The 27,655-nt window shown below is 38.5% G+C and overlaps 1 protein-coding gene across 4 annotated transcripts in view; it reads left to right on the forward strand.

Moving 5' to 3' along the window:
- CDKL5 (cyclin dependent kinase like 5) overlaps window positions 1-27,655 on the forward strand; it is a 185,226-nt gene that overhangs the window by 88,538 nt on the left and 69,033 nt on the right. For all 4 annotated transcript variants that reach the window (XR_004347996.1, XM_032619344.1, XM_032619345.1 and 1 more), the window contains one exon: window positions 25,360-25,405. Coding sequence is in view for 2 of the 4 variants with exons in the window: in XM_032619344.1 (XP_032475235.1) it covers window positions 25,360-25,405 (46 nt within the window). In the remaining 2 variants the exon portion in view is untranslated. The remainder of the gene's footprint in view (window positions 1-25,359; window positions 25,406-27,655) is intronic.

Below are 27,655 nucleotides of genomic sequence, written 5' to 3' on the forward strand. Positions count from 1 at the left end.
TGGTGTGAATGGAGTCACAATTTTTACTGTTTCATCTGGCTGCAGTAGAGTGGTTATTGTCTAAAAGTTTTCCATCTTGCTAAGCTGCTCCTTTTCTGGTCTTTTAGTTCGAGAGAGAGCAGGCTTTGGTTGGGGCTCTTTTTTGTCTGTGTCATGGGCATTTTGGGGTTGCTTGTTGAAGTAGTTTTATTAGAGGTGCTTTAAAATCCTTGTCAGATAATTCCAACATTTATTTCATCTTGGTGGATGTCTCTTCTCATTCAAGTTGTGACTTTCCAGGTCCTTGGTACAAGTGATTTTTTTTTCTATCCTGGTCAATTTGTATATTATGAGACTCTGGATTCTTTTTGATTTTTTTTTTGCTAAGCAGGCAGCCTCCCTGTTGTGGGATTGTGTGAGGGTCGGGTGGGGGGTGTATGTTCAGTTTCCTGCTTGGCCCCCCTGATACCACCTCTGCAGAAGTGTTGCTCTTACTCCCACTGCCTCCTTGCAGATGGATGGGGCAGGTGTTCAGCTCCTCACTTGGCCCGGCTAATACCTTCCCAGAGAAAGTGGACCACTAATTCGCACTGCCTCTACTCTGTCCTGCAGACACTACCCTCGCAGGGGCGCCAGCGTACTGTTGCCTGCTTCTGCCTAGGGGAAGATAGAAGATCAGCTCAGGGGCTGGACCCACCAACACCACAAGAGGGGAATGGAGCACTGCCTGCTTCTGCCAGGCTGGGGATGGAAGATTAGGTCCCTGCTTCCTCGGGGTGGGGGTGGGGGGGAGAGACAGTGTGTGTGTGTGTGTGTGTGTGTGTGTGTGTGTGTGTGTGTGTGTGTGTGTGTGTGTGTTTAAGAGTGTCTACCCGCTTAGCCCCACTGAAACCTCAGTGGGGTGGTGGTGCGGTTTTTCCATTCATGTTTGCCTGAGTAGGGTGAGTATTGCCAGAAAGATTTTCCATTGTTAGCTCATCCTTTTCTTGGTCTTTTAGCGGTGGGAACAGGCTTTTCTTGGCACTTTTTTATATTTGTCTCTTGTCGGTTCCCAGTCAGAGGCTTCTGTGGTACCCTGTTGGGCATACATGAGAGACAGTGAGGAATCCCAGGGAACTCACTGCCGTGGTGTTCCTCAGGTCCTGAAGTCTCTAGGCGCTCGTCCTCCTCCTTTCCACCCTTTCTTCCTATCTTTGTGTGTTATGTACAAGGGTTTTTAGTTTTAAGAGGAAGGACCTGGGAGAAATGGGGCTACTCCATCTTTACCAAAAGTACAAGTTTTCGTGTGTCTGAAAATTCTGTAAACACCATTTATGTGATAATAAACATGAGTTCATTCTTCATATATACCACATATCAGACAGTGTGATTGAGACTTAGTCCTTACCTTCAGAGATCTCACAGTTTTATGGAGTCAAAGTCCTGTGAAATAGCTTTTAGTTTGCCCCGTGGCATTCAGGTAGAAACACAATTTTTTATTTTAGAAATAAAACTAAATCTAACTCCACACCACCTGGCTTGTTGGTATTACTGGCGCTCCTTTGCTTCCCATGGACTGATACAAGCCTCCTTTGTTTTATGACATACCAGGCAAATGGGGCAAGGGGCGTAGTCCTTAGTGCTTTGTTGTTACCATGGTTACCATTGCTTGTTACTCAGGTTACCATTAAACCCTTTGCCAGGAGCTGTGCTCCGGTGGGCATTGGTTCCCTGGCCCCAGCTCTCCAGGCTCTGGTGCTTAGTGATCAGTCTGGAGGGATGTCTTCAAGCACCACCACTGTCCCAAGTCCTGGACACTCCTCTGCCTCCTGCAGAAGCTGCAGCCCGGTAATCCCCCCAGTCCAGGAGGAGTGTCAGCTTTCTTTGGCATTAGCGTATTGGATGGGAAGTTTGGCTTTACTGGAACTTTAGTGGACTTTATGTAGTAAGGACTGTTAGTTCTCTCCAGGGTCAGGAGAAGCCCCTCAGGGACAAATCCCATGCTCTCGGCTTTACTCTGGAAACTTGCTTTAGTGATTTGGGAATGCCCCGCAGCAGAGCATTTTGAACTTGATGATGGTAATAACAGTAATAACATTTAGCTCATGTGCTGTTCTGAACATTTTCCTTGTATCCTCTCATTTAATCCTAATAGCAACCTCAGGAATAAGTGATATCATTAGAGCCAGTTTTCTGGTCTAATGCTCTGCTAATTAATGCTTTTCCATTAGACAAAAGAAATTGAGGCACCGAGAAGTTAACAAACTTGCCTAAAGTCTCTCAATTAGTAGATGGTAGAGCCAGGATTCAAACCCAGGCAGTGTGGCTCTGGATCTGAAGTGCTCACACTTCTTCTGGATGTGTGACATCCTTTGACTTTCAGTTTGCTGTATTATTATTTGTTTGAAATCAAGATTGTGTCTGAAAGAAGTGCTTCTGGGCTTCTGAAAATTATCACAGAATTAAATGTAATTAAACAGTGTTGCTAATTAGAAACACTTTTTGTTTTCTTTCATATGAAACCATATAGATAGATCTGGCAACAGGAGTATGAAAAATAACCTGTCCATATCTTATATTTTAAGCTGGAGTATATAGTCCTCTAATAATCAGATTTTTTTATTTGTTTCTGAAAGTAGGAAATAATGATTTTGTTAGAAATTTCTGCCTTTTTCTTTAGTTGTTTAGGGCTCAAGAGAAAATTTAACCAGATTATTTTTTATGATATATCTATTATTTATCACAGTTCTTTATACAGTTGTGACATTTTCTATTGCTTTAGGTGCCTTTTTGTTCAAATACAGGTAGTAGAATAACTAGAAGGATGTGATTCACAAGTCATTATATGAATATTATCCATGCCCTTAGATTTAAATTCTACTTTAGGGGCTTATTATAAAGTGGTTGTAATGTAGCCAAGTTTCTTTGTTCAGAAAAGATTTGTGCTGCCCTTTAAGTTGATTTTTCAGTGAAAATATGTAAATTTTTCCATTCATTTAAAACGTGGAATCAAGTTTCATTTAAATATGTGTTCTATGTACTTGATAGTATAATCTAACAGTTTGTTCTGTCCCTTATAAACACACAGTGTTGAATATAAAATTTCTGCCATGTTTTGTTAGAGAATAATGTATAATTTCTCTTAAAGTCATCCATTAATTTGTGTTTTTTCATACCATTGGTTCTTAAATTTCTACAGGCACTTTCTCACTATGTGATTTATCTGAATAACTGCGTGATTTATCTGAAGCAGATATCTTTTTAAAATTTGTATTAATTTGTTATCCATGTCGTTTAAATACATTCTTTGTTGATATATAAAGATTCTTTGTTAGTTCTGGCTCAAGAGAAACCACAGGAGTGAGCTTTGAAACTTAAAATGTAATTCATTAAGCAGACATCTGTTAAAACACCTGCTATAGTGGATCCTGCTGGATGTTTGGAATAAAAAAACAGGAAGGACATGATTAGTGATTGTAGAGAACCCACATTCTGGAAGGGAAAGGCTCATGACAGCATAATGATTGGGATGTGGTCTCTGCCCTTGAGGAGTTCTTGGGCCAACAGAGAATGAAAACGTCACAAAACAGATCATTTCAAAACTCAGGGGATTGGTCCTTTTAACAAAAATAATACTTCAGTCTTTATTTTCTGTGATGTTTTTAGTTATGATAAAATTTACTTATCCCGTTTCTATGCCCTGTGTGTCCATTGCCTCATTTCTTCTTGGTCCCTGTAAGATCCTTAAGAAGTACTTAGAGCAATTGAACTGCTTAATTCACCCAGCCCACCCATTTGGAGGCCTTTCTGCTAGGTCTTAGGGGCGAGAGTTATGTGAAGTGCCTGTACTCTTGGATCTTAACTGTGGTCTGAGGTGGGCATTGAGGCAGGATTGCAAACCAGAGATTCCAGGGAAGTTGTGGTAAGAGCTTGGTAGGAGGTGTGGTTAGTGTGCTACCGACCGCCAGAGAGGAGCACACAAAACAAGCTGGGGGATCATGCAGTGCTTCCCGACGGAGGGTTTTGAAGGAGGAAAAGAAGAATTAACTAGAAGTAGCAGGGTTGGCTTCCTATCATTTAAGTAGCAGCTAAAACGTCACTTCCTTGGGTACTCGCTTACCCAAATCAACACTCTGTTGTTGACCTGTTTTGCTTTCTTTTATAGCAGTTACTGTTATCTTCTTGTCTGATACTTGTTCACTTATTATGTCTCTTCCCTCCAGAATGTAACTGCCATAAGAACAGGGACCCTTCCCCGATTTGTCTTGTTTCCTGTGTATCCGCACTGCTAAGCACAGTGCCTGTCTAATAGGAGCTTGGGGAATGTTTGTTGATTTGACAAATGAATGAATGAAGAAAGGGTGAATGCTGGAGGCAGAGTGTGAGCAGATAAAAGCAAGTATGTGTGAAGGCTCAGTTGAGAAACTGTGAATAATTAGCTGTGACAGGAGCAGGGGTGCTTTTCCTTAAAAGTTAGGAGATGAAGCATGGAATTAAAACTTTATACTGGAAGTCTTGAACAGCTTCCAGGCTGCATGAAATGTAATATATGTTTCTTTTCCTGAATCCAGTGATTGACAAGCAGAGTATGTTTGAAATATCTATTAGGTGCAAAACTGATGACCTGACTGAGGCCTTGGGAGAATGTTACTAGAAGAGGATTTCAACTAGAAAGCTTCCGTGATAATCTTGACATCAAGTAGCCAGACATACCAGAATTTCGTTAGGTTTACAGTGTTCTTTGGCTAATTCTCTTGAAACATTGCACTGCTTGAGATTTATATTCCATGGTTGTTTCAAAGGCACGGCCACTTTTGGAATTTTTCTCTCCCTCCTCCCCCTCCTTTTCTTTTTTGCTTTAGTGCTTAAGGTAGCATATATGAGGTCATCCAGCTTCTTTATGTGATGGTGGTAAACAGTTCCTCTTCCATGACTGTGTGAAAATATGGTACAGTTCACTTCAGCAGACCTTTATTGCATACCTATTACATGTAAGATAAAGTGCTGGCTACTTGGATATAAAGATAAGCCAGACTTTTAGCTCTTTCAAAAATATTACAGGTTGCTGATTTATGTTTGATACAAATCTCTTTCTATGGTAAGAAAAAGTGAATCTGGCATTTTCTAGTTTTCCCCACAATGCATCACATAACAAGTTTTCAATAAATTAACTAGATACTTTGAAAATAAGTTTTTTAAGAAAAGAAAAATTGTTACTACCTAAGTTGAATGTACTTTTCAGTTTTCTACATGGATTATGATTATGGCAAAAAGGTATGACTTGTAACTTTTTTCAGATTTTGGTTGTACCATTCTGTTTCCTTGTCTGCCTATATGTGAATAGATCTGTCAGAAAGCATGATCACAGGGTCCCTAGAGGTAATCCAGCTCAGTTATTTGAGTAGGGAGCTTCTCAGTTTCTCTTGTTATACCTACCAGCCTTTCACATCTTGGCAGTGTCGTAGTAATCCCGCACCTGAGGACCTTATGCCTTGCTACCCTAAAGATATTATACAGAACATAATTTCTGTTGCTTTTGGACTTTGGAGTTTCCTTAAGCATGTTTCTGTCCTAAAACCCTGGCATATTTTCATGAATTGGAAAAAACTAAGCCTCGGTGATGCTGGGACTCAAGGTGGGTCACCCCAAAATATGCCACAATGGCATATTGATTATTTTGAATTGACGTTGCTTGAGAAACAGCTGATGCAAGAAGGAAACTCTGACCTACCTCTGTCCCCCTAAAAGCAGAAAATAAATCTCCCATGTGAAAGGTGCACTCACTGTATCCAGAGATAGAGGGACACCCTCATCATCAGAGATAGGAAATCTGGAGCCGAGAAGCCTGTATATATAAACCTTATTACTTCTTTAATTTACTACCCCAAGCCCAAGCTCTTTTAAAATTCTTCACTAATTGAGCACCCAAAGCCCAAGTTTCTTTGTCCTGTCAATTCCTCACAAACTTATTGTTTCTTTGTCTAAAAAGTATAAAAGCAGCCTGCTTTGGCCACTTCTTAGGTCCTATTTCTAGGAGACCTTTGTGCGCATGAATTTCCTCCTCCCTGACAGTGTGTTAGCTTTCTTTACCAGGCTTTACTCGTTTTCTTATTTTATAGGAAGTTGTCAAATTAGGGCAAAGTATTTGCCCAAAATCAAGAATCATAGATTTTATATTTTATATATACATATGCATAATTCATCAGTTTATTGATTAATAAAAGCAGAATAGAATCAGATATTCTTAAGCAATGATTTAATAACCATTTTAGCTATACTGTCTCTAACTTGAGCAGAAGGTATGAGTCTATACTCATGGGTCTGGTTTTTGCTAGGCTCCCAGGAAGCAGTGCAACTTGCCTTTATAGTAGTAATTATCATTGCTACTATAACAATCTGCTGTTAGCGTTCTGTACATTGTTTACCCACCAATGTCTGCAAAACTTAGTATGCTGACTTCAAAGGTATCTATATAATTTACTGGGAAAATTGGCTGTGAGAAAGTTAGGCACAGTCAGTTCTTCTCTCAATCAAGGAATCTGTACCAAGCTGTCTCTATAACTAGTTCAACAGAAAATAGATGTTTGCCTTCATTTGGGCCATGTATTTTTATGTGGATCATCAGTCCATTTTAATTCTAAACCTTTGTTTATTCTTCTGTCATTATACCTGAATGTTTATATATTTAACAGATAATCTTTCTGGAATACCTGGTGATGTATCTTTGGTCAGTGAATTGGTTTTTCTGTCCTGATCTTTTCTTATCATGGTTCCATGTGAGAGACTTAGGGTGAATGCCTCTTCCTAGGGGAAGTTCCTTTGAGACTTGAAAGAGAAAAGACAGCCCTTCCAGGTACCAAAGGAATGTGGATAGAAGAGAAGAGTTAAGGCAGGCAAGTTTTGACATTCTCTTCCCCCACCCCTCCCACCACCTCAGGGGACTGAAATTCTGGGTTTAGGAGGACGGTAGGTTGAGGGTAAAGCCCAAAGAGAAGCATGCTTATGCCCCATTCCCCTCTTGGAACTCAAGGAAGAAACTGCCTTGCAAGGTTGCCTCGTCACAATGGAAGCAGTGACAGCAGAGTAAAATGTGGCATGATGTAGTTAGGCGGAGAGAGGATGCCTAGGCCTCCTTCAGCTTGTGAGTGTCTTCCAAGGAATCCCAAAGTTACTACACACCCCAGGTAGCTAGGTTGAGAGCCAGTGAACCTGTCAGTGGGGATGCTGTGTTGAGGGGCAAGCTGATAGCAACGCTATAGTTGTTGGCCAGGTAGCAGGTGTAAATGAGATTGCAGCATCTAGATGGCTTTACCAATTAAAACTGAGGAGCCAAACAACCAGGCCAGACCCCTTGGCTCTAAGCCAAGAGCACATACCTGAGCCCATAGCCTGCACGGGGTCCAGCATTAGCATCAGGCCAGTGTCTGGGGTCCAGGCCTATAAGGAACCTTGTCTTGGGGACCATAGAGCCCCAGGGGACAGCACAAGGGCCCGTGCATGTTTATCTATGAGCCCTTCCCTTACCACAGTGAAGTTACATAACCCCACCCACATCCATACACCCATCTGCCATCTTGGTAGGAGCAGGGAGAAAATCTGAAGGGAGAAACTGAGCGTTTGCCAGAAAGAAACTATAAACAAACAAGGGCTGAGCTACTACAGAATGCAAGTTAAAGTCAAAGTCAGAGCTTGAAAAGCAAGGTTAAATCAGTTGTAGAAAATTAAAGCGCTACATTTTCTTGGCACATCTTAGATTTAGTCTTAGAGGATGTATTTCCATCATTTAAATTTTGTCCACTATTGAACACAGCTTAAATCCAAGGATTGTCTGATTGAGGTTGTAGATTGCCTGCATTTGGCATGCCTAATTAATGCTATCTTTGTCTCAATTACTTGATCACTAGAAATGGAGTTTTCATTTTCTCATTATCTATTCATTGTTATAAAATGAAGGCAAAATGAAATAAAATTGTAACACAATTGCACAATAACTACAGTACGAACATGATGGTTAATATTACTAAACTGAAATGCTGTCTACCATGTACTCTTTGAAATTTCCATTCATTTGCTGACAATACCAAGTCTGAGTTTGGTGTAGACAAGGTGGTTTGAGAGCATCTGTATATAATGTCTGGAAGTGTGGGCTATATGAAATTAAGTACACCTAGAATTTTGTATGATCTATAAATATGGAGCTAAATTGTTTTGAAAGTTCACCTATCTCTTTCTAGTGAAGAGAGTTGCTATTTGCTTTGCTAGAGGGGAAAGTGAAAATTGTTCTTTGGGTGCCTCATCTTTTATCTTGATAACTACCTTTTATTTTTTCAACATTTCATTAACTACCTAATCTGTCATAATAACTAGGGTAGTCAGTTTATATTAGTCTATAACTATGAGGTGAATTATTTTTAAATGATGCATTTAAAATCAACTCCATTCAAAAAAACTCTATTGAGGTATAATTTACATACAAAGAATGTACCTTCTTATATACAATAAGAGGTACCCATTTTAAGTGTATAATTCTGTATGAACTAGTTTCCTTAGTTCGTCATGGTTACATCCTTTGACATTGTCAGCCAATATCCTTTCAGGTTGATATTGATCCACTAACAGTTATACTGGGCCATATTAAAAGTACTTATAAAGGCTTACTAGGTGTGTGAGTTTGTTTGCATTTATCAGCTAAATGGTCCTAGACTTCTGTGTTTTTTATTCTTATATTTGTGGCACTCAGATGTCAGCCATCTAGGTGGCTCCAAGTCTCACAGCCTTACTGGGTACACTCACTTGTAATGTTCAAGTAAAAACAGTTCAGGACTTTACTATGGAAATTCTAGTGGCTTCCTTAAGAATGTGGCTTACATTTTCAAGAGAGCCTCTCCCTTTGATTTTTCTCTTCCCACTAAACTCATGTTCTTATATCTCACCTCTAGAGGCTCCTCCCTTCTTTCTGTTCCGTATCGGCCCAAGCTTTACCCCTCTTCTACATTTCCTGGAACTCCGCTAATACAAAATGACTGGAAGCATTTGTAGCACGTGTGCACTGAGGATTTGGGGACCATGTTGCTATACAGCACTGTGAGCCATGTATTAGCTAGTTCCAGGTGTTTGACAATTTCCTTCACTGGGAGTATCCCATACCACACACATGTTAGATATTAGTAATTATGTGACATCTGTTTTCATATTACATTTTGCCAGATTAGAGGAAATCTTTTAGTTTTGTCACAGAATGGAATAGAGGTGATGGTGAAGGAGAGCAATCCTTGTTTCAGGTGGAGAAATGAGTCAATAAATAATAATTTTTTAATTTAGTAAGGCTTCTCATATAACTTGATAAATACTGGCAACCTAGTAACTGCATTCATTTTACTGGCAACCTAGTAACTGCAAAGACTTTATACCAATGCCATGGAAGAATTTTTAACAAAAAGAAAGCCATATTGGTTTTTTTTGTTTGTTTGTTTGTTTTTTGCGGTACGCTGTTGTGGCCTCTCCCGTTGCGGAGCACAGGCTCCAGATGTGCAGGCTCAGTGACCATGGCTCACGGGCCTAGCCGCTCCGCGGCATGTGGGATCTTCCCGGACCAGGGCACGAACCCATGTCCCCTGCATCGGCAGGCGGACCCTCAACCACTGCGCCACCAGGGAAGCCCCAGCCATATTGGTTTTGCAGTGCCTTTTTAACATCTGCAGGAGGCCAGAGTAGCCAAATAGCAAAAGAGATTCTTAATCAAGACAGTATAATTCTTCTGAACTTTAAGAGCTTATTCAGATTCCTGCCTGCTGAAGGACTTCTGGAGAGGGCCAGATGAAGTTTTGAAGGCTCTTATGTTCTTTCATTATCTTCATTTTTTGAAACTTTCTGAAGAAAGAAGGAAACAGATCTATCTTAATAAGTCTCCCAGGGATGCACTGTCCTTAAAAACAATAAATGTGTATATTTGTATTCTGTGTTTGTTTGTTTTAGTTCCTTGTATACCAAGGAATGTCTTTTATTCTTTTTAAAATTATGGTAGGAAAAGGTATTTCTCTGTTAAGCTGTGGCAGAATTAGTAAATGACGTCCAAACAGACACATAACCTGGGCCGGCAAGATGTGAGGTTTGAATAGGTGATGCAGTGCATGAGACATTTGCACTAGATCTTTCTCTCTCGTTCAGCATACTTTTAGACCGGTCATACATTTGTTTCTCACCTACATACTTGCAGTCCAGTGGTAGAATCAGATAAATATGTGAAGGTGTCACTTTAATACAAGTTATGAAGGAGAGGTGTCTGCTCAGAGAGCATTTGGGGCTTCAGACCTAGCCACGGGGCTATGGGAAAACTTCCTTGAGGAAGTGAGGATTGAGCTAAGGCCTAAGGGATAGTGCAGGGTTGAATGGCACAGGGAGGGCCAAGCTTTTTGGAGGAAAGGGAACAGGCTCAATAGCAGGAGAGATCGTGATGAGGATGGTGAGGGCTCAGCAAGCAAGGGAGACCTAGGGAGAGGAGGTTGGAGAGCATCCCTTGCTGGCCAGGCGAAGGGGCTTTGATGTGGTCCTTAGGGCAAGGGAGTTTGGGGAGAGTTCTAAGGGGAATGGTGGGGCAGTCAAATCAGATTTTCCTTTGCAAATGAAGAGCCTCGTTGCTGAGTGGCAGACATTAAAAGGGTTAGGAGGTTAGGCAGTACCCCAGGTGGGAATGCCAAGGGCTCCAACTGAGCTGGGAGTGTCCAGGTAGAGAAGAACAGTGGACCAATTTGAAAAAGATTTAGGAAGCAAAAATCAACAGCACTTGGTGATAACCTGGATGGATTTGGGATTGCAGAGATGGGAAGAGTGATCCTAAATTTCTGGCTAGGGTTCACTGAGATACGGGACAGGAGACAGGACCAGGTTCAGAGGGGGAAGATGAGGGGATGGTTAGGCATGCTGTCTAAATATTTTACTTTTACTTATTCTCATTTTACATCTCAATAAAGATTCATAGAGGGCAGATCCAGACCAGAGGGGGTAGAAGGGATTTTTTTTTTTTATATCTTTATTAGAGTATAATTGCTTTACAGCGTTGTGTTAGTTTCTGCTGTACAACAAAGTGAATCAGCCATATGTATACATATATCCCCATATCCCCTCCCTCTTGAGCCTCCCTCCCAGCCTCCCTATCCCGCCCCTCTAGGTCATCACAAAGCATTGAGCTGATCTTCCTGTGCTATGCAGCAGCTTTCCACTAGCCATCCATTTTACATTTGGTAGTGTATATATGTCAGTGCTACTCTCTCACTTCGTCCCAGCTTCCCCTTCCCACCCTGTGTCCTCAAGTCCGTTCTCTACGTCTGAGTCTTTATTCCTGCCCTGCCACTAGGCTCATCAGTACTGTTTTTTAAGATTCCATATATGTGCGTTAGCATACAGTGTTTGTTTTTCTCTTTGGTAGAAGGGATTTGATGTTTTATCGGAAACAAAGGAGAAAATAGATTTTGTTATGTAGGAATTTTATTACTGACTTGGCTTGAAGGCAGTTGTTTTATAGAAGACTCTTTCTTTGTAAGATCCCACTTCCCACATCTTTCTTGGCTGCATGCTCTCTCATGTTCTTGATGATGTAGTACTATTTTCATAAGACTATACTCTTTTTAGAGTCTGAACATGAAGTAAATTCATTGGGAGTTTTCCTTATAATGCTTTTTAAAATGTGAGAGTTTTTAACAACAAAAAAGAATATGTTTTAATTTATCTTTTGGTATTTCACTGTATAATGCTCTAATGGAGCCATATTGCAAAAGTTATTATAAAAGTAATTGTTGTTTTATGAAAATGAGATGAATGTAGACATTTTAGTGCCATGATTAATAGCTTTAATAATTTTTGAAGAATTAATCTTTTAATCATCCCATTTTCAACTAAAATTTCTTTTCACAGTGTATTAGTCTTTTCCAAAGCTTTACCTGATCTCAACAAATGGTCAGTGTCTCTTTTAAGGGGGAGTGTTTATAGTGGACTACTACAAAACCGTTAAAATGAATAATCTAGAGCAGGGTTTCTCAATATCAGCACTTTCGACATTTGGGGCCAGGTAATTCTTTGTGGTGGGGACTGTCCTGTGCACTGTAGGGTGTTCAGCAGTATCCGTAGCCTTTACCCACTAGATGTAAGTACCCCTCACACCCCATAGTGACAACCAAAAGTGTCTCCAGACATTGCCACATGTCCCCTGGGGGCCACAATTATCCCCAGTTGACTAGATTTATGTTTAAATCTCAGATATACCATGTTGTACTTAAAAAAAAAAAACTGTTGCAAAAAGATGTGTACAATAACATGCCAGTTATATGATTTTTAATGTACAAAATAGTAGTAAATTTGCTTATGGGTAAATTCATCGGTAGTAATAAAAATGTGCATGGGAACAGTACATACCAACTTCAGAGTGAAAGTTACCTCTGGGGAGAGAAGGAATGGCAATGAACGAAGACATATTTATGATATTTCACATTTCAGATAGAGAGAGATCAGAAGCAAATAAACCAACATATTATAAACTTAAATCTCAAAGGGGTATGCAGTTTTTTCTTTATATTAACATGATCAATCTGTTTTAAACTTCTGTAGCATATCATATAACATTCATCGTACCTTTTAACTTTTGTCATAAACTTTTACTTACTGTCATGCATTATTACACACCAGGATGTAAGCTTCTGTATGTATGAGATGCTTTATTTACTCACTCATGTTAAACCTAGGATGTCAAATAAAAAACCTCACATAAGGCGGGGGCCCAATAGATAGTTCTTAGCTGACTGACTGAAATGCTCCCCTGGGTATTAATCTTTCCTGATTAAGTCTGCAGTACTAAAATTTAGTAGTTAATCTAACTTTTAGTATTGGCAGACTATGGTAGTTTACAAGTAATAAATAATACAAGTCAAGAAAAGATATTTAAAGGATTTCTTAGGAAACAGTCTGGTTTTTATCATTGTGTATGCTGGATAATGTTTTGTATTTCTATTAGCTCCATTGTATCTACCTGCCGTGGAATGTATCCTGTGCTTGAATTTACTCCCATTTTATAATTTTGCTCATAATGTAAAAATAATTTAAACAATTTGTCTAAGTTGAGAAGATTCTGTGAAATACAACTTGGAATATAGATAAAGGTGGAAACAATGAAATATTTGCACATTCTTTTAGTTGTATAAGTATAACAGACATTAGAAAACTATTTGAAATGTTTTGTTGGTGCTAACATGTACTTTTGAGAAAACACAGAAGAGAAATAATCATGCCTCCCCCTCCCCAGGAGTGAGAGTGTGTGTGTGTGTTTCAGAATATATCCTTTTCAACAGTAGAACTTACATACATGGCTTGCAACAGTGAATAGCATTGCCATGGTTGAGAGATGGCCTCCAGAATCAATCTTCCCAGGTTTAAATATTTAGCCCTATTACTTCTTAGTTGTATGATCTTGGGGCAAATTATGGAACTTCTTTAAAATTCAGTACATTCTCATCTGTAAAATGAACATGATGATAAGATTCTCTTCAGAGTATTCATTTGAAGATTAAATGAAATACTACATGGGAAGCACAGACCCTGGCACAAAAGTACTGAAAAATAATAACCTAAAATAAAGCATACTTTTTCAGTTACCATATCTGTCTATAAGGTGATAATATTTATGTTTGTAGGATTTTGCTTCTGCTGAATGAGCACGTCAGTGTTTGAAAACACTTAGACAGTGTGATATTTGCAAACCAAATGAAATATTTTAAAATACTTTAGTTGTCAAGTTGTATTCCTGCTATCTAGATGAAAAAATAAAGAATTTCTCCCAAGGAAGGGCTTCCTCAGAGAATAATTAGAAAATGAATTGTAGAGCATAACCTTTGGAATGTTTTAATCCATGAATAGGAGAGTAAAATAAAATCAGTATTTTTTTCTGTTCTGTTTCATAATGCATGTTGGATATTTTAAATTACAGAACAAAAATTTAAAACAATGACTCCTGCTACTTCCTTACAACAGTGTATGATTGGTTTGGAGAATTCACTGTTCCAAAGCATAATTAAATCAAGTTATGTAACTGCATTTAAAATAACTTAGTAACTCTTATGATTGTTAATACCAATCGGTTGCTTTGCCAACATCTTAAGAAGGGACAGTTGATTCTGGGAATAAAGCAATGACTGAGGAACTTTAGACAGTCAGTAGCAGGAATGAGTTTTGGTTACAAGTCTCTGTGTTCAGTATGGTTGTTCACTGATTGAGGCATGGTTTTTATGAGGTGGAGGATCTTGAGAATACTGGAAGAAATATAAAACACTTGGTAATTTTTTGACAAAAATTAAAGACAAAGAAAAATTATTGAAAGCAGCAAGGGAAAAATGACAAATAATATACAAGGGAACTCGCATAAGGTTAACAGCTGATTTCTCAGCAGAAACTCTACAAGCCAGAAGGGAGTGGCATGATATATTTAAAGTGATGAAAGGGAAGAACCTACAGCCAAGATTGCTCTACCCGGCAAGGATCTCATTCAGATTCGATGGAGAAATCGAAAGCTTTACAGACAAGCAAAAGCTAAGAGAATTCAGCACCACCAAACCAGCTCTACAACACATGCTAAAGGAACTTCTCTAAGTGGGAAACACAAGAGAAGAAAAAGACCTACAAAAACAAACCCAAACAATTAAGAAAATGGTCATAGGAACATACATATCGATAATTACCTTAAAAGTGAATGGATTAAATGCTCCAACCAAAAGACACAGGCTTGCTGAATGGATACAAAAACAAGACCCATATATATGCTGTCTACAAGAGACCCACTTCAGACCTAGGGACACATACAGACTGAAAGTGAGGGGATGGAAAAAGATATTCCATGCAAACGGAAATCAAAAGAAAGTTGCAGTAGCAATACTCATATCAGGCAAAATAGACTTTAAAATAAAGAATGTTACAAGAGACAAGGAAGGACACTACATAATGATCAAGAGATCAATCCAAGAAGAAGATACAACAATTATAAATATATACACACACAACATAGGAGCACCTCAATACATAAGGCAACTGGTAACAGCTATAAAAGAGGAAATGGACAGTAACACAATAATAGTGGGGGACTTTAACACCTCACTTACACCAATGGACAGATCATCCAAAGTGAAAATAAATAAGGAAACAGAAGCTTTAAATGAAACAATAGACCAGATAGATTTAATTGATATTTATAGGACATTCCATCCCAAAACAGCAGATTACACTTTCTTCTCAAGTGCGCATGGAACATTCTCCAGGATGGATCACATCTTGGGTCACAAATCAAGCCTCAGTAAATTTAAGAAAATTGAAATCATATCAAGCATCTTTTCTGACCACAATGCTATGAGATTAAAAATGAATTATAGGGCAAAAAACGTAAAAACCACAAACACATGGAGGCTAAACAATACGTGACTAAATAACCAAGAGATCACTGAAGAAATCAAAGAGGAAATAAAAACATACCTAGAAACAAATGACAATGAAAACATGACGATCCAAAACCTATGGGATGCAGCAAAAGCAGTTCTAAGAAGGAAGTTTATAGCTATACAAGCCTACCTCAAGAAGCATCTCAAATAAACAATCTAACCTTACACCTAAAGGAACTAGAGAAAGAAGAACAAACAAAACACAAACTTAGCAGAAGAAAAGATACAAAGATCAGAGCAGAAATAAATGAAATAGAAACAAAGAAAACAATAGCAAGGATCAATAAAACTAAAAGCTGGTTTTTTGAGAAGGTAAACAAAATTGATAAACCGATAGCCAGACTCATCAAGAAAAAGAGGGAGAGGACTCAAATCTATAAAATTAGAAATGAAAAAGGAGAAGTTACAACAGACACTGCAGAAATACAAAGCATCCTAAGAGACTACGACAAGCAACTCTATGCCAATAAAATGGACAACCTGGAAGAAATGGACAAATTCTTAAAAAACGTATAACATTCCAAGACTGAACCAGGAAGAAATAGAAAATATGAAGAGACCAATCACAAGTAATGAAACTGAAACTGTGATTAAAGATCTTCCAACAAGCAAAAGTCCAGGCCCAGATGGCTTCACAGGTGAATTCTATCAAACATTTAGAGAAGAGCTAACACCCATCCTTCTCAAACTCTTCCCAAAAATTGCAGAGGAAGGAACACTCCCAAACTCATTCTATGAGGCCACCATCACCCTGATACCAAAACCAGACAAAGATACTACAAAAAAAGAAAATTACAGACCAATATCACTGATGAATATAGATGCAAAATTCCTCAACAAAATACTAGCAAACAGAATCCAACAACACATTAAAAGGATCATACACCATGATCAGGTGGGATTTATCTCAGGGATGCAAGGATTCTTCAATGTACGCAAATCAGTCAATGTGATACACCATATTAACAAACTGAAGAATAAAAACCATATGATCATCTCAGTAGATGCAGAAAAAGCTTTTGACAAAATTTAACACTGATTTATGATAAAAACTCTCCAGAGGGCTTCCCTGGTGGTGCAGTGGTTGAGAGTCTGCCTGCCGATGCAGGGGACATGGGTTCGTGCCCCGGTCCGGGAAGATCCCACATGCCGTGGAGCGGCTGGGCCCGTGAGCCATGGCTGCTGAGCCTGCGTGTCCAGAGCCTGTGCTCCGCAACCGGAGAGGGCCACAGCAGTGAGAGGCCCGTGTATCGCAAACAAAACAAAACAAAACAAAAAACTCTCCAGAAAGTGGGCATAGAGGGAACCTACCTCAACATAATAAAGGCCATATATGACAAACCCTCAGCAAACATCATTCTCAATGGTGAAAAACTGAAAGCATTTCCTCTAAGATCAGGAACAGGACAAGGATGTCCACTCTCACCACGGTTATTCAACATAGTTTTGGAAGTCCTAGCCACGGCAATCAGAGACGGAAAAGAAATAAAAGGAATACAAATTGGAAAAGAAGAAGTAAAACTGTCACTGTCTGCAGATGACTTGTTACTATACATAGAGAATCCTAAAGATGCCACCAGAAAACTAGTAGAGCTAATTAATGAATTTGGTAAAGTTGCAGGTTACAAAATTAACACACAGAAATCTGTTGCATTCCTATATGCTAATTATGAAAAATCTGAAAGAGAAATTAAGGAAGCACTCCCATTTACCATTGCAACAAAAAGAATAAAATGCCTAGGAATAAACCTACCTAGGGAGACAAAAGACCTATATGCAGAAAACTATAGGACACTGCTGAAAGAAATTAAAGATGATACCAACAGATGGAGAAATATACCATGTTCTTGGATTGGAAGAATCAATATTGTGAAAATGACTGTACTACCTAAAGCAATCTACAGATTCAATGCAATCCCTATCAAATTACCAATGGCATTTTTTACAGAACTAGAACAAAAAACCTTAAAATTTGTATGGAGACACAGAAGACCCCGAATAGCCAAAGCAGTCTTGAGGGAAAAAATGCTGAGCTGGAGGAATCAGACTTCAGACTATACTTCAAAGCTACAGTAATGAAGACAATGTGGTACTGGCACAAAAACAGAAATATAGATCAATGGAACAAGATAGAAAGCCCAGATATAAACCCACGCACCTATGGTCAACTAATCTATGACAAAGGAGGCACGGATATACAGTGGAGAAAAGACAGTCTCTTCAATAAGTGGTGCTGAGAAAACTGGACAGCTGCATGTAAAAGAATGAAATTAGAACACTCCCTGACACCATACACAAAAATAAGCTCAGAATGGATTCGAGACCTAAATGTAAGACCAGACACTATACAACTTTTAGAGGAAAACATAGGAAGGACACTCTTTGACATAAATCATAGCAAGATCTTTTTTGATCCACCTCCTAGAGTAATGGAAATAAAAACCAAAATAAACAGGTGGGGCCTAATGAAACTTCAAAGCTTTTGCGCAGCAAAGGAAACCATAAATAAGACGAAAAGACAACCCTCAGAATGGGAGAAAATATTTGCAAACGAATCAACGGACAAAGGATTATTCTCCAAAATATATAAACAGCTCATGCATCTCAATATTAAAAATACAAACAGCCCAATCCAAAAATGGGCAGAAGACCTAGGTAGACATTTGTCCAAAGAAGACATATAGATGGCCAAGAAGCACTTGAAAAGCTGCTCAACCACTATGGAGAACAGTATGGAGGTCCCTTAAAAAACTAAGAATAGAATTACCATATGATCCAGCAATCCCACTACTGGGTGTATAACCAGAGAAAACCATAATTCAAAAAGACACATGCACCCCAGTGTTCATTGCAGCACTGTTTACAATAACCAGGTCATGGAAGCAACCTAAATACCCATTGACAGATGAATGGATAAAGAAGATGTGGTACATGTATACAATGGAATATCACTCAGCCATAGAAAGGGATGAAATTGGGTCGTTTGTTGAGACGTGGATGGATCTAGAGACTGTCATACAGAGTGAAGTAAGTCAGAAAAAGAAAAAGAAAAATCATATATTAACGCATATATGTGGAACCTAGAAAAATGGTACAGATGAACCGGTTTGCAGGGTAGAAATTGAGACACTGATGTAGAGTACAAACGTATGGACACCAAGGGGGGAAAGTGGCAGGGGGTGGGGGTGTGTGTGTGATGAATTGGGTGATTGGGATTGACATGTATACCCTGTTGTGTATAAAATTGATGACTCGTAAGAACCTACTGTTTAAAAAAAATAAATAAAATTCAAGGGTTTCCCTGGTGGCGCAGTGGTTGAGAGTCTGCCTGCCGATGCAGGGGACGCGGGTTTGTATTCCGGTCCGGGAAGATCCCACATGCCGCGGAGCGGCTGGGCCCGTGAGCCATGGCCGCTGAGCCTGCATGTCCGGAGCCTGTGCTCTGCAATGGGAGAGGCCACAACAGTGAGAGGCTCACGTACTGCAAAAAATAATAATAAAATTAAATTAAATTTTAAAAAGAAATAAAATAAATTAAAGAAAGAAATATAAGCCCTAGAGGTATTTTTCTGTTTGTTACTATTCACAAAATTTATTTTTCATTCTCTTTCTAACTTTTTTTTCAGTTGTAGAAATTTATTCTGGGAAATGTTAAATGCCTTGATATAGCTTATTCACTCATGAAGGTAGTAGTACAATTCAGGAACCTCTGTCTTTCTGCATTCCAAAGTAATATAATTCCTATTTTGAGGCAAAATTAAGGGTGAGACATGGAATTATCATTAGTGTTTACTTATATATTTTATTACATCCTTAGTTTGTTATTTAAAATGTGAGCTCTTTTTTTTTTTTTTTTTTACGCCGCCGCCACGAGGCCCAGGCCCAACCCAAAATGTGAGCTCTTAAGTAACTCGTTGTTTAAACAAGTAAGCAGTTTACACCTATCTTGTTAACTACAGCTGGTGACATTCTCTTGCAGACATTGTGGGGGCAATGGTGTGCTTTTGTGAATAAATCGAGTTTAAACACAGTTCTTTGGAGTTATTTTTCATATATTTGTCCTTTGTCTACACCTATATTACATGTAGCGTCTCAGGGTGGTGGCATGAATTTATTTAAAAGCAAAACCAAAAACTCATAAAAGTTCTGTAAGCTAAGAAACTAACTGAACATTGAAGATCATTGGCAAAATCCAGGGGGATAGATTGAACAATACATGCTATCTGTTCTACTTTCTGAACCAGAATAGGGCAAACTGTCCAAAGGGAATAGGAAAAGACTTGGACCGATGCCCACAGGCGGCCCAGCCTCAGACCAGCCAACCCAACGAGAAAGATGTTTGCTAATGATTCAGGTTTTGAAATTGGGCTCCGGTGCATCAATCTGCCTTTGAAATTGAGGTTGCTAAAAACCCCAACTACCTGTTTTGCTGCCAGACACCAAGCATGGTGGATCTCTTCCTATCTTAGTGAGGATGAGTTAAAAGTGGGAGTTGGGGTGATACCCATGTCTTTCACTGCTCTGCAGATTTAAGAGCTGCACATAGTTCTAAAAAATTTTTTTTTGTAACAAGCAGATGAAGTTGTCTCCTGAAGGAAAGCCAGGAGGATATGACCTCTATAGTGATAACAAGCTGAAAGAAGGCAAAAATTGCAGAAGTCGGCTGAGATAAGGAAAGAAGATGAAGAAACTTGAAAGAAGTAAAAGAACATTTATTGAACACCTGCTATGCGCCTGCCATTCTAGGCATTTGTGATGCATTAGTGAACAAAACATATAAAGCAATTATGAAAAGTTCAACCTAAAAGTTACAAGATTTCTAGTGGAAACTATTAGAAAAATAGGAGTAGAAACAACATTTAAGGTTGCTAGAAGAAAACCCCTAGATATATTCTGATAATTTAAAATTTCCATTCCAAGGAAAAGGAAAAGTCCTAACAGCATAACAGCATCTAGGCAGAAAAAAAGAAGTTATCTACATCCGAACAAAACCCAAATTGACCTCGGAGTTCTTTTCTACAACACAAATACCAGAAGACCATCAGGGTATCGCTAGCCCATTTGGAGCCTTATGTGGATTAGAAAACGGCAATTCTTCTTTTAAGATCTTTCATTTTCTTTTTTGTTTGGCCAAGCCATGCGGCTTGTGGGATCTTAGTTCCCTGACCAGGGACTGAACCTGGGCCCTCAGCAGTGAAAGTGCGGAGTCCTAACCACTGGACTGCCAGGGAATTCCCTTCATTTTCTTCTTCTTGGAAAAGTATCTTAGTGTATGGATTTTGTTACAAGACACTTTACTCCTAACTACTGGAAAGTTGCTTTAATAAACATGCAAACCTGAGACATCTATGATGTGAATGGCACTTTCCAGGGCTTTGCAGGACACACAACCTTACAGTGACCCTGAGGATGGTGGAGAACATGAGGTTGTCTTCCTGAGAATTTTGTGCCTTCCAAGTTGCCATTCACGTGTGAGGACTTTCAGATATATGTAAAGACCTGGAAAATAGGATACTTACTCAGAAAGCCATCCAAAGATGAATAGTGGCTGAGCAAAAACTTAATGCAAATTGAACACTCAAATATGTGAAAAACCACGGTAGGAAATATGTAAAGAGATAGAGACTATACACCTGTAACTAACACAGCAGTGTAAATCAACTATATTTCAATAAAAAATTTTTTTCAAATGATCCAGACTCAGAGATATAGAGAACAGGCATGTGGTTGCCAAGGGGGAGAGGGGTAGGGAAAGGAAGGATTGGGAGCTTGGGATTAACAGATGCAAACTATTGTATATAGGGTGGATAAACAACAAGGTCCTACCGTATAGTACAGGGAACTATATTCAATATCCTGTGATAAACCATAATGGAAGAGAATATGAAAAAGCGTATATATGTAAAACTGAATCACTTTGCGGTACAGCAGAAATTGACACAACATTGTAAATCGACTATACTTCAGTAAAAATTTTAGAAATAATAAACATAAACATGATCCAACTATATGCTGTCTATGAAAGACTCACTTTAGATCCAAAGAGACAAAAAGGTTGAAGTGGGAGAATGGAAAGAGATATTCCACAGAAATAGTAACCAAAAGAGAACAAGTGATTATGTTATATATTATCAGACAAAATAGACTTCAATTTTTTTTAAAAGGTTACAAGAGACAAGGACATTATACATTAACAAAAAGGTCAAATATAGGTGACTTCCTTGGCAGTGCAGTGGTTAAGACTCCACACTTCCATTGCAGGGGGCACAGGTTCCATCCCTGGCCAGGGAAATAAGATCCAACATGCTGCAAAACGTGGCCAAAAAAAGAGAGGTCAAATATAGCAAGAGGATAACAACAAAGAAAAAGAAATAGAGACTAAATATAATAGCTCATGTGTGTGTAATTACAAATTAAATATAGCAGCCAAAACCTATTCTCAATAATAAATTTATTTAACAAAATGATATAAGAAGCATCAGGGTCAGTAACCCCAGAGTAATTTTAAACAGTTTAAGGTCACAGTCATTTAAACTGGTTCTGGCATAAGAATCAACAGGTCAATAGTATAGACTAGATTAAAAAGCTCTGAAAGAAAATCTAGAGTATGTATAGAAGGATGCTAAGATGCAACAGAACTAAAAATCCATGGTAAAAGATATTGGGAAAATTGGTTCCGTTTTTAGAAATTTAAATTCAGATTCCCTCACCATATAGCATATTAAAATAAATTACAAGTGAATAAAGACTTAAGGAACAAGATTAAATCATTGAAATATCGAGACAGGTAAATGTGGATGAATATTAATTATATACAAGCTAAGTAAGGAGTCTGAGGACAAAAGTTGTGCACCTAATAACAAAGGCATGTATCAATAAATTTGACTATATAATAATAAACTATGTTCAGCAACAATAACAACAGCACCCTAAATAATTCCATGTCCACAACAATCTGGGGAAAATATTTGTAACAAAATTTGTCAACAAGTTCACATTCATGAATCAGTAAGGAAAACATTAAGCTTAGTACACCTTATTTCACTTACCAGTTCATAGAAGCAAACCTTTGATCTCATTGGTGTCTAAAGATTTTTTTAATGATTGTATTTAGTGTTGGCTATGGTTGTAGCGTGGGTTCTCATGCTGCTGAAGGGAACTGTAAAATGATATATTTTTGGATATCAGTTTGGCAGTATTAGGAGCCTTTACCGTTCATACCCTTTAACCCAGTTATATCAGTTACAGAATTTACTTTATGGAAATGAAGATGCAGATGTTGAAGTATGTTCATTGATAGACTGGTTAAATAACCATCCATTAAAAATGGTGGTTTTAAAAATTATTTAATGACAGGTCAGATGTTCCTTATACAATATCAAATGAAATAAAAGCAACATACAGCACAATATATGTGTTCTCAAATTCTTCCAATTTGAGAAAAATTTACTGGAAGAAAATATACCAAGATGTTATTCGGAAGGGTTATATAGTTTTTTATTTCTTTTTATGCTCCTCTTATACTCTTATACCCCTTTATGTTCTTTTATGTGAGTTTGTATTATTTTTATAAGTAGTTTGAATAAAAGTAAAATGTTACATTTTTTCCAGCATCTTCTGCCCTCGATTGCATGTGTTTTCCACCAAACATTGGATTTTATGTAGAAAACTTCCGTCTGTTTGGCTTTGTTGTATAAGTAAATGTATAAACCATATTGAGTGTGTATGTGTCTGTGTGTGAGTGTTGAGGAGAAAGAGGATTTTCATGGTATTGGTGAAAGGATAAATAAAAGAATAAACATTTCATCTTATTTGACCCCCCTTCGGGCAACTGTTTTATACTGTAAATTCTATTTATGAGATGCCAGGAGAAAAAAAATCTGATGAATTTCTTTCTTCAAGATGGTAGTCATAAATTTAAATATGTAGTCATATCAGTGGACAGTTTTGACCTAAGCAAGACCTTTTATAAAATCAGGCAAAGTTTTAACACTTAGGATGCCATTTAAAAAATGTGCAATAGGGCTTCCCTGGTGGCGCAGTGGTTGAGAGTCCGCCTGCTGATGCAGGGGACGCGGGTTTGTGCCCCGGTCCGGGAAGATCCCACATGCCGTGAAGCAGCTGGGCCCGTGAGCCATGGCCGCTGAGCCTGTGCGTCCGGAGCCTGTGCTCCGCAACGGGAGAGGCCACAACAGTGAGAGGCCTGCGTACCATAAAAAAATAAAAAATGTGCAATATAGGATGAAATGGTACCTGGAAAACACTCAGTTGAAATGTGGGCAGTCCTCCTCTCTTCCTGGATGCAATCCTGTTGCCCCTTTCTCTGCGCTGTGAGCAGTTTCTTCATAGGGCTTTGTACTTTCTCTTACGCCACAGGTGGGTTGCTAGCTAGAGCCATTTGTAAAGGAGCAGGGTAAGAAAACAGTGTCAGTGTATTAAGAGAGAGTAGCATACGTAGCAGAGTTACCTGGTACTACATATACTAATATTCTAGGTGATCATCCTCCACATCACTTTGACTTTGCAGTTATTCCTTCTCAGTAATGAAACAGTTACAATATCAGAAAGTACCTGGGTGGCTGAGTTTAAGTCAGAAGGTCTGCTGATGTACAAATGAATTGTATCCCCAAAGCTCTCTGTACTCTACAATTCTATTCCTCCCTTAAAAACAAAAACATAATAACCTTATTAAGAATCTTTTTCCTCAATAGCCTATAGCACTTTCAGATACTTTTTCCCCTGTAACACACATATGAAAGCTGGTATTTTCTTCTTTTTTCAACGGGCAGGTGAGAAACAGGGTTTGATTTACAGATACAGTTACGACTCAGAGTTTGTCTTTCAGCATAATGACTGAAATGGTAGCTTTTTTAAAATTTCTTTTTTTCCCCCCTACTTATTTGATTCTCTTTGCTTTTGTAAGGAATCTAGGAGAAAAGTATATATTTTTAATAAGTTAATGATTTTGTACCCTGTTATTGCCTCGTATTGTGTCTGTTTTTCAAGTCTTTGCTTTGATGCAGGGACAAAGTTTTATAAAAGATTTGCTCTTACAGATCTGAAAGTATACCCACTTCGAGTAAAAAAGAACAGGCCTGAATCATTCAGAAGACCTTTGTATATGACATGTTGCCTTTGAAGAATCTATATATTACTTTACCAAAAGCTTTTTTATTCCTTTCATAGACTAGAATATCTTACATGAATTATTTAGCCTAGTTATACTTAATCTTTAGCATTTTCATTTCCTTCCCAGCCCTTATTTTCTTGTCTTCCAGCCACAAAAGAAAGGATTTGTGATGTTTTTAGTTTAAAATAGGGTTCTTCTCACCAACTACTTCTGCTAGTTCAGGAGAGCTAAACAAAGGCAGGGGAAAGTTGGTGATTGGTATTTGGTGGCAAATGTTTATCTCACTTTGGATATGAAATGGCTATCAATGGGGAAGAGCTAGTGAACAACTAGATAGGTTTGTTAGGAAGAGGTAAGTGAAGGGAGGAGACTTGGAAGAGGTATTCTGCTACCAGCAACTACCAAGTATTATAGAAGCCTTTTCTCTGGTCTTAGAAACCCAATTAAATGTGTCCCTGGGTTTCAGAGGGCAGTATAGATGCCAGTCTATTGTCAGCCATCCTGGCACTTTTGCGTAGTCTCAAGACATTGACACTGCTGGTTCATCCATATTCTATTGCCAAATCTGCTCTTCGTCCCCCAGCCCCTCCCCCTTCTCCTTTTCCTTCCCTGACAATGCCTGCAGGGTAGTAAGAAAGAGAATTTTGGAACTGAGAAATGAGGGACTGGGAAAGAGGAGGATTTATTTTTTAATCTCTGGGTTCTTGCTACTCTGTCTCACAATGTACCCCCAGACAGTTGGGATTCCCAGTTTGAAAAACACTGGAGAATGACTTTTCTTCTGCCTCTTTTCCTTTGCAGGAAACGCATGAAATTGTGGCAATCAAGAAATTCAAGGACAGTGAAGGTATATATATACTTTTTCTTTTTATATTTAGTTTTTGTGAATAGAATATGGAAGAGATGAAATCTAGCTGATTAGACTGTGTTCCTCAGATTTTACAATCTCAGTCTCAGTAAATATATCTTAATTATCATCATGCTTTGCTTTGAAACATTTAGTTCCTCCCGTGTGAATCTTTTCAAATCTCATGATATCAGAAAATTCATCTTGTGTTTTAAGGGACAGTCAACACTGGAAATCTTGCTTCAAATACTGGATAGAAGACATGCTATTTACACTGTTTCTAAATACTAACAGTTTAAAATAATAAAACTTACTTGAAGTAAATACTTCCTGGGTTCACACAAGTAGCAAGTGCTATGTTAAAGGTTTCAATATTGGTTACTGCAATCTCTGCTTCCTAGTTAGCTAGAAATATAAAGATAAGTGGTATGTAAACAGTACAGAGGGAATGGTTTTATATTTAGGATAACTCATGGGAAAATAAAAGCTTTTCAAGAAGAAATACCATACTTCGAGGCTTTGGTCACACATCCAAACCATTTCAAATGGAGTATTAAAATTACCCTATCCTGGGCAAGAAAGTTTAAAATAAAGGATTAACAACAACAAAAAATAATGCACCAAAAAAAAGTAATGTACAAAAGAAAAAATAAATAAAGCATTTCATTAGGCCATTAGGTTTTAAATCCAGACTCTTGGCCATCCAGATACAGCCAAGTAGAAAAACTGACCACAAAGACGCACATGGATGGCCTTTAAGAAGCTCTAGGCAGCATTTTTTCAATTTTTGTTTTTTGACAGAGATCCCACAGCAGAAGTATTTTTTACCTCCTACACAGTATCCTCATACATAATGTCATATATATAACTGAAGCAAAAGTTTCACAAAATTACTTATTTTACTAATGTGAGGTTCTCCATTTTCTGTTCTTCCTTGCTCATATAAGTGCCTATTTTGGCATGAAATACTTTGATGTCACCACTAATGAGTCACAACCTGCCATTTGAAAACAAGTGCTGCAGGAGTAAGAGGCCCCACCATAGCATCAACCTTCATATTTAATTGGAAGTGTGACAATAGGCATTCATAGCCTACCTTCATCAGCACACAGTGACTGTGATGTAAGACACCAACCTCTGTATTTGTGAAGTTTCATCACCCCTACCTTAGAGACTTAGCAAACATTAAATAACAAAAGGGCCTTGCTAACAACTCCTGGGGTAGATGCAGTAGTATTTGATGTAACCCAGCTCTGATGTGCTGGTTATGGTGGAGCATAAGCACGTCAGCCAGGAATTTTAGCATTGGCTTGGCAGCCTTAAGGAGAAGGCAACAAAAAAATACTTTAGCTTGTTCTTTAAAAACAAAACCCAAAAAAGCCCTGCTTCCAATCGTGTACCCGTAGTCTAATGGGAAGCGATAGCCCTAGGCCAACCCCCTAGGAGACCATTGGAAATAAGCTGTTTGAGCAGTGGCTTTGGGCTAGCTGCAGGTGGCCAGGAGACGAACGGTGATCTACTAAAAAGACTGGTTGCAACAGTAGATCAAAGCATGACCTTTGCCTGTATATAAAGACTTCTGGCTGTGCATTCATCTTGTAAGGCACATTGTCAACCATCAGCTACCACCAAAAATAATTGTCATCAAATTTTTGAAAAGCAGTGCAATCTAGGCCATGTATGTCATTGCTGTTTTTAAGAAAACTAAATACCCAATTCTTCACAACCTCTATCCTATGAATACCAATTCTTAGCTTCAATTAAACAATATATTAGTCCCTGAATTACAGTACCTTCAGACTGGCAATCAATAGTGTATCTGTTAAAATTCATTGAGCACTGGGGACTTCCCTGGTTGTCCAGCAATTAAGACTCTGCACTTCCACTGCAGGGGGTTCGGGTTCGATCCCTGATCAGGGGAACTAAGATCCCACATGCCTTGTGGTGCGGCCAAAAAAGAAAGAAAAGAAAAAGAAATTCATTGAGCACTGAGCCAGGTGCTATAAGAACAGTGAAGGTAGTAAATCAGATCCGGATACTTGCAAGAAGCTTCTGACCTATTAACAGAATTAAGACCTGTAAATAAAAAGCAGTAAAACAGAGTAGAAAGCGGTCAGTGGCTGAACGACTTTGTATAATTTTGAGGTGAGAGAGATTGTTTCTAGCTTTGGCATCCCAGGGGTGTTTGGATAGTCTAAACATTATAGGATACATTTGATCAGTTTTTATTTCACTGAGCTGACAGAACAT

Source organism: Phocoena sinus, chromosome X (genome assembly GCF_008692025.1).
Source record: "Phocoena sinus isolate mPhoSin1 chromosome X, mPhoSin1.pri, whole genome shotgun sequence".
NCBI classification, from domain to species: Eukaryota; Metazoa; Chordata; class Mammalia; order Artiodactyla; family Phocoenidae; genus Phocoena; species Phocoena sinus.